At 31.3% G+C, this 8,917-nt stretch overlaps 1 protein-coding gene across 1 annotated transcript; it reads left to right on the top strand.

Annotated features, from left to right (window-relative positions):
- Positions 496–4,711, top strand: LOC109352104 (probable carboxylesterase 18). The gene is made up of 2 exons (XM_019593918.1): positions 496–1,176; positions 4,071–4,711. Exons 1-2 carry the CDS (start codon positions 607–609, stop codon positions 4,497–4,499), a joined length of 999 nt encoding a protein of 332 aa, XP_019449463.1. The 5' UTR covers positions 496–606; the 3' UTR covers positions 4,500–4,711.

Genomic DNA, 8,917 nt, shown 5'->3' with positions numbered 1-8,917 from the left:
TATATCCTTTAAAATAATTAAAACTTTATTATTATTTTTGTTTTTAATGTATTATTATTAGCACAAGAAAATATATAAGATAATATATCTCTGTTGAATTTTCAAACCATCACATCATCCCACCTACATAATTATTTTCCTTTTAAAGAAAAAATAGAAAACATAGCAGGTGAAAGAATTAATCTCTTTCGGGGTGAGTGATTATCTCTTTCAACAAATATCGTTTTAGAAATTGAACTCTTAATTGTCATATTCTTGAGATCTAATGAAACATTATGTCATTAGACCAATATTATTCTTAATAGAATACTTATTTGATATGTAATTAGTGTAGAAATGTTATTTTAGCACTAAATGATTATTTTTAACATGCAGATACAAATTAAAGAACCAAACCAATATATCCCCACTAATGAAAAAAGTAAATGAAAATATATCATTTATAAATGTTCCCGTCTAACATCTCAACAACCAGAACCCAAAATATATCTATCCTCATTCCTCACCCACCCACTCCTCAACTAAAAGCTTACTCTACTTTCCATTTCAGCCATTGAGTCAACCCAACCGATTCAACTCAACCCTACATTCTCCAAACAACAACCAATGGCTTCTCCTCAAACCAAACCACTTCTTCCATGGAAGACCCGCTTAGCCGTTTACTTCCTCTCCACCATATTCTCCGCCTCTCGCCGCTCCGATGGCACCGTCAACCGCCGTCTCTTCGACTTCTTTGATTCCAAACTCCCACCCAACCCCAAACCCGTCAACGGTGTCTCCTCCTCCGATGTCGTCGTGGATTCCACGCGCAACCTCTGGTTCCGCGTCTTCGTCCCCTCCTCCTCCGACGCTGATGCTAAACTCCCCATCGTCGTGTTTTTCCACGGCGGCGGTTTCTCGTTCTTGTCTCCGGCATCAACGGCATACGACGGCGTTTGCAGATCGTTCTGCAGTTCATTTCCAGCTGTTGTTGTTTCAGTTAATTACCGTCTTACCCCAGAGCATCGCTATCCTTCTCAATACGACGACGGTTTTGACGTGCTTAAGTTCCTCGATGAAAACGACGCTGTTTTGCCTAAGATAGCTGATGTGTCAAAGTGCTTCTTGGCGGGTGATAGTGCGGGTGGGAACTTAGCTCATCACGTAGCTATTAGAGTTTGCCAACAGAAGCTTCAGGTACAGTAGAAGAACCAAGTATTCCATTATTATTATTATTATTATTATTATTATTATTATTATTATATTCGTAGGACACAATTTTAATAAAATTATATAAATCATCTATATTTTTTCTATACTTGTATAAATCAATCCTAATTTATACATATAATTACATTGACTATTACTGAATAAAAGATAAGTTTGATCTTTTAAGTAAAATAGATTGATATATGTAATTAAGTTAAACAAAATACATAATTTTAGTGATGTAAGACCTTATTAGATCTCTAGAATGACTAAAAGATCAAAGGTTCAATTATTGTGACATTTGTTGGTAGTGATAGTTCCACATTCCAAAAGAGATTAATTCCTTATTCAAATGGTAGAGGATAAAAAGTTAAACAAAATATAATATATTATGTAGACAAATTTAAATAGTATAAGAATTGACATATCTTATTATTTTTGGTTCGTTACTAAATGACTTAATAATTCTTAGAAGATTTTAAATTATTCTTATATTATATTATAACGAACTAAAAATAATGAAAATTTATTGATTCTTATACTATTTGGAGTTGCATTTACAATATATAATATTTTGTTTATCTTGATTACACTTATAATATCCTAGTTTAAAATATTACACCTATTTTGCCTATAGTATTAATTAATGTAAGATATATGTATAAATTCAGGATGGTTTGTGCATGTGTAAAAAAGGATAGACGATTAGTGTAATTACTAAAACTCAAGAGACGTGAGTGTAATTTACTCTTTTTAATCAGGAAGTATATTAACAAAGTTAAGACTACGATTTTTAAAGAATATTTTACTTTTTTTTTTTGCGTCAAATAAGTGTTGTTCACAATAATAGAATTCTTGACTTTTTGATCTATATGAGATTAGAGAAATCTCATTTTTTGGTACTATTAAAAGTATATCCTCACATTTTTCGGTAATGAGTTAATCATTTTCGGGGTTCGTGGTTGCTCCCAAGAATCAAACACTCGACATTGAGATCAAGTTGGGTCTTATACCATTAGACCAATGTCTCGTTAGTAGATTAGTGAAGCTTTATACGACTAAACCAACATTTTTTTACACAAATATTGTACATTTAAGCTTTAATAATTGAGATTATTAATTAATTGATAATATTAAATGAGAATAAGATTGTAATTTCTATAAAATATTAAAGAAAATAACTTCTATTAGCATGGTCAACTTAGTTGAAAATATCTTACCATAAGGAGGATAGAAGTAATATTAAGAAAAAGGAGATGATCTAGTTACGCCATGTATTGAAGAACAAAGCTACCACATTTTACATATTTTACACATTTAACACATGTGTTTTATTAGTTTGTTTAAGTAAGTTTGTCACCTATTCATGTACTATAAATAAGGTCTTATGCCCTAATCAAATTCAATGAGAAATATCCACAAATTTCATTTTACGCTTCCGTATTATTTTTGCAATATGGTATCAGAGCACCTTCAATAAAGATGTTTCTACTACCATTGCGCTTCATTATTTTTTACTCATTATCATCATTAGATCCTGCTTTTATTGCCAAATGGAAAATCAAATCATCAACCTCAAGAATCTCCTCAACAATGATTGTTTGAAGGCTCTCTTCTAAAAGCATCGGCGTAGGTGCATTTTGTGGTGATCATTCCCTTTCTATTTAATAATTGGAAAATCCTTCATTTCTATGTCCCCTCTGTGTGAGTCCCCATTTCCATTTGCATTTTGAATTCTCAAATACATCTCTGTAGACAAGCAGTAAAGAAAGGTAGAAAGAACAACAACAACAAAAAAACAAAGGAAAAGAAAAGAATGGAAGCTCAAGAAAAGGCTGCTATCATTTCTAACACGTGGAGAGGGAGAACCAAAGACCCAAAACAGTATTCATCGTCTTCTTCTTCATGGCGTATAATGGACTGGGAGGTTGAATATACAAAATTTCAATTGGAGACACCATCCAAGAAGAGATATTACCCAAGAAAGTCAAGAACAAGAAGGATGTTGATAAGGAGAAGTGATGTGAATGGGAAATGTGTTAATGCAATGGAGGTATAAAGAATGGATCAAAGGTTAAAAAACATGCTTGACTCATAGTGTACGAGTCTGAGTTATGATAAACAATCTTAAAATATTACAAAAGATTTGTTGAAAGGAGCTCTTGGTGTGCAAGGATCCATATTGAAGAGTAAGGGAAGAACACCTTATGCTTCAAGAGCAAGTTACATGATCTTGCAGCTAGAAGAGTTTTTTTTACAATAATGGACCATTGGATTGTGTTCTAGTAGAAATGGCACAACATGGTAACAACAACAACAAGATCAATAAGAGTAACAACAACAACAATAAGATCAACAAGATCAATAACAACAACAAGATCAATAAGATCAACAACAACAACAACAATAAGATCAAAAAGATCAACAACAAGATCAACAATAACAACAACAAGATCAAGTGATTGAGAAAATCCAATCACGTTAGGATCGAAATTTTGATCTATTACATTGTCATGATATCAAATTGAATTATCAAGCTGGAGTCATTGCCATTTACCCTCCAGCTTGAGGGGGGTTATTGAAGAACAAAGCTACCACATTTTACACATTTTACACGTTTAACACATATGTTTTATTAGTTTGTTAATTAGTTTGTTTAAGTAAGTTTTTTACCTATTCATGTACTATAATCAAATTCAATGAGAAATATCCACAAATTTCATTTTACGCTTCCGTATTATTTTCGCAATACCATGAGAGTATTTATTTACTTTAAGGGTAAGTTAAAAAACTATCTTCACATTTTATTCATCCATTTTATGAAAATTCAATGATTTAGATTTAATGACTAATTTAAAAAGTGTGATATTTTATTGATAAAGGTGGTGAATGTTATTGGATTAATATCAATACAACCATTTTTTGGAGGAGAGGAAAGAACTGCATCTGAGATCCGAATTAAAGAAGCCCCAATAGTTACAGCAGAGATAGCGGATTGGCATTGGAAAGTATTTTTGCCAGAAGGGTCGAACCGAGACCATGAAGTGGCTAATGTAAGTGGCCCTAATGGTGTTGATATTTCGGGTCTGGATTATCCGAATACTCTTGTGTTCACGGGTGGGTTTGACCCGTTACAAGATTGGCAGAAAAGGTATTATGAATGGTTAAGAAAATGTGGGAAGGAAGCATCTCTAATTGAGTATCCGACCATGATACATGGTTTTTACATATTTCCTGAATTGCCTGAGGCTGCTCAATTGATTTCTCAGGTCAAGGATTTCATCACCAGGCAAGTATCTAATGCAAAATAAAATTTGTGAGGGATTTAAATAATTTATATTGTTGTTTTTGTGGAATTTTTTATTTATTTATGTTGTATTTTAGCAAGAGAAAAATGGGTATAGAGCACGTTTATGTGGATTGAGAATGTTGTGTAAGCTGGTGAAAAAAATTGAAATAATGTTTAGTTAAATGTTTGTTGAAATATATTTTTTTTGCATAAAATATAATATTTTACCTTTTAGACATATTCTTTTGAATTTTCATCAATAATAAGCTTTTTACTGAAGATCGCTCAGTATTAAGTACATAAATAAGTTTTGTTAAATTTTGATTTTCTAATTCCAAGAGTTAATAAGTTATTTCACTTGAAAAACTTAAGAATATAGTAAGCATAAAAGTATGTGTTGAAATCTTGGTATTTATGTTATCTATCCATTATTAGTGTATATATTTTGATATGAGAAAAGTGATAGTTGTTTCACACTTTCACAACATAATTTTCCATTGTTTAAATATGATGATTTTAATTCAATTGATTGTTATTTAATATTTGCTATTCTCTACCTCGTGTTCACAAATGTGGTACCACGAAGGATATTTGTCAACACCAATCTCATCATTTATGCTGGCAACCCATTAAAATCATTTTCTACCGTTAAATATAAATATTTACCATTGATGTTTAATTATTGTTGTCTTCAAAAAAGTAATACAAATAAATAATGAATGATATATTGAGTATTTATAAATATTTACACTAACAATGTATAGATGTTATACTCCATAAAAAAATCATTCTACAAAGTCTACCAAAAAATGATACATGTGCCTTAATCCTATTGGTCCCTTCTACTTCTTTTCCCCATCAAGAGAAGAAAATGGCAGACTTTCACTAACTTGGTATGTCTCAGCAATGTTGGAGCAAACAGTAAATGAGCAAATCATCTTTCTATTCAATTTGTTGTATGAATATTTTCATATGTACAATTGTTTAGCCAACTATGGGCGCTTTTGTCTTGTTAGAAAATTTTGGTATGCGATATTCAATTACCAACAAGGTCGATGTTTTGATTCCTGTGAGCAACACTTGTTAGAAAAGACAATCACGAACCCAAAAGAGATTGATTCCTTACCCAACAATGTGAGGGGATACCTTAATATTTAATTATAAGTTTTTATCATTTAATTTGTCATTTATGACTTCTTAGAAAAAAATGTATATATTGATAATATAAGAGTTTTATATATTATTTTTATATCATCTATTATTCATAATTAATCATTATCGTCTGTTCAAAAAACAATACAAATGAATAATGTATAACACATCAATTATGTATAAATCTTTACACTAATAATACATAAGTAATACACTCATAATATATTTTTTGGTATTACACTCATAATATCAATCATATTTTGTAATTCACATAAAAATGTCAAAATATTTTTATAAATTAGGACCAACAATGGTATGAGATAAGAAAATTAAAACTTGATAAATATTTGTAATGATTAAATTTCAAGCAGTACATCTCAAATTATGTATTTATATTTAAATTAATATTTAAAATAGTGTTTAAATATGTTTTAAATTGTTGCAAGTTTTATATTTTTTGTTTTGTTCCCTATAAAATAATATTTACCTTTTGTATTGAGTCCTTAAAGAATTATATCTTGGTAAGTATATATTTAAATAGTTTAATATTGATGCGCTATTAATGTAAAATATTTTAGATAATTAAAATATCATTTACTCATTTATCTATGTTGTTTGTTGGAACTTGGTTGTGAGTGTGAAATCTAAAAAATTCCTAAGTCCTATATGGAAGAGTTTTGAAAGAAAATAACTCACCAGTCCCACATTGGAGAGACTAGGAACATGGAAAAAATCTCACGTTATAAATAGAAGTCTCTTATTTTCATATTTTCTTGCCCCAAGTTGAATGCGCTTTCATTCAACTTTTTCTTTCTCCTTCATATTTTCAGCCGATGCATTTCCGGCAAACTTCTCCCCATTTCTTTATGTGGCATTAGGAAATGACACATGCAACCATATTGTAGGAATTTCGAGAACTGACACTGAGAGTCAGTATTGGGTGTATTCGAGATCGGTTTTTAAAGTGCAGTAAGAACTCAATAACAGAGATTTGGGTTGTTTTATCCTGGGGACGGCGTGGTTGATATTCTACTTGTATATTTTGGGCAGTGTCACGAAATGTATTAAAGAGAGCGACCTGATCGTGACTCAACCAGTAAATATTATTTCGTGCCATTCAGAATTATTGCAAGTTATGGTAACAACAATTTTAAGACATTTCTACTACAATGACATTCGTAGATAATATTACTGGACCGAACAACTATGACATGAGCAAACTATTTCGGTTTGATGGGACAAATTTAAAACGTCAGCAACATAAGATGAAAATTTTCCTCACTATGAGAAAAGTTGCACATGTTTTGAAAATCAATGTTCTAATGTTGCAGGAGAAAGTTGACAAAATGAAGAAGGATAAACTAACTATTAATATAGCTCTTGGAATGAAAATGATTACTTTTATGAATTTTATTTTGAATGAGTTGTGAGAGGATCTCTATAATTACTACAACTCATATATGTCTGCCAAATTAATTTGGTATGCACTTCAGAAATAAAGAAATATGATAATGAAGAAGTTAAGATAAATATATATATGATGTTACCACTACCTCAAGTATCAAATGACTAATAATAAATCAGTAGAGTCTTAGTCTTATGAGATGCATAAAATTGCTCTAGAGATCATTTCTGATGGTATGACCCTAGAGAGTTAAACTCACATAGCCTATGACTGTGTATTCGTTAGGTACGTTGTAAATAGCAAAGCGTACAAGTTTTACAACCTTAACACAAAAGTGATCATTGAGTCTAACGATGTTGACTTCAATGAACAGAAATTCCTTTTTAAATTGATGAATATTGGGGGCACATCAACTAGTCACATATTTGTGATTAGAGATAATGATAAAAATGAAATGTTTCAAATAGAACCTAAAAAAGTAAGAGAACAAGAATTGCTAGTGAGTATAGACATCATTATATTGTCTATATATTGAGGGAGGGGTCGCTTCCTATGAAATTTTGGGGCATAAATTTCTAGAGTGTTAACTATACTGGGATAGACGTGCATGACCTTTAATGCACAAACTTTACATAATACACCTTTCAAAAGGTTGTGTGTGGTTTGATGCTAGAGATAGAGTTAAAGACTAAAAATTACTCTAGTAAAATCTCGATTTTATTCACTACATCATCAACTCTCCAAGAAGTTTTGACTTCTTTGGATGCTGATTTGTGATAAGAAGCCATAAACAATGAGATGTACTATCTAGAGGCTAACAAAATATTTTAGCTCAATCCACTATGGGAGTTGAGATCATAGCACTAGCTATAGTTAGTGAAGAAACAAGTTGGGTGGGAAGCTTGCTTGTAGTGATTCCTCTATAGGAAAAACGATATCAACTATGTTGATTAATTGTGATAGTATCGTGGTTATTGCAAAAATTGAGAATCGCTTTTATAACGGTAAGAAATGACAGATTCATCATAAGCACAACATCATTAGAGACTCTCTACAATAGTTGTTTGAGTTGATCATGTACACAGTGAGAATAACTTAGCAGATCCTTTGACGAAATGACTAGCTAGAGAAAGTCCATAATACTTCTAAAGAGTATAAGACTATTGCCCTTAGAACGATGATCACTCATGATAGTAGCCCGACCTAACTGACTGGAGATCCCAAGAAATAGGTTCAATAGGTAATAACAAGTCGTGAAGTGATATGATAATGAACATGCTATAAAATTATGAGAAGCATGATGATGACAACCTGTAGGGGGTTGCCTTAGAATTAGGATCGTTTTAACTTGAAGTCTTGAGCTTTTTAAACTGTAATTCGTTTTTGGTGAATTGTGGGAATTTGTGATTGTTTTGGTGAGGGAAATAGAAAAGATTTGGAGGGGGAAAGCGCCACAAGCATGGAAGCTTGATAAGCTATGGAGTTCGCCACAAGCAAGGATGCTTGATGAGAACAATAATGGTGGTCACGACCAACCTAGGTTTAGGAGAAATGCTCTCAACTAAAACAATTCAAATTTACTCAAAATTCAACTTTTCTTTATTAATGAATAAATAAAATTATAAATAGACAGATTTGCCTTGCTGAAAAGATAAAGATAAGATCTAATTTAAAAAATTGAAATTTGAAGATAAAATCCTAACTAACATAATCCTAACAAGCCTAATCTAATTTGATCTGATCAATTTCGGTTGGATTGAGTTGTTGAAGATTTGAATTTGAATTAGCCTTGAAAATTCCTCGAATTAATCATAGAATTTCCTTGCTTGAGTGGACTTGATCATCTTCTCTTCATCCCTTAAGTATAGCCACAAGTTGGTTAT

This window comes from Lupinus angustifolius, chromosome LG07, assembly GCF_001865875.1.
Source record: "Lupinus angustifolius cultivar Tanjil chromosome LG07, LupAngTanjil_v1.0, whole genome shotgun sequence".
In the NCBI taxonomy this organism is placed as follows: Eukaryota; Viridiplantae; Streptophyta; class Magnoliopsida; order Fabales; family Fabaceae; genus Lupinus; species Lupinus angustifolius.
The sequence above is the reverse complement of the archived record's forward strand: the minus strand, read 5'-3'. Positions and strand labels throughout refer to the sequence as shown.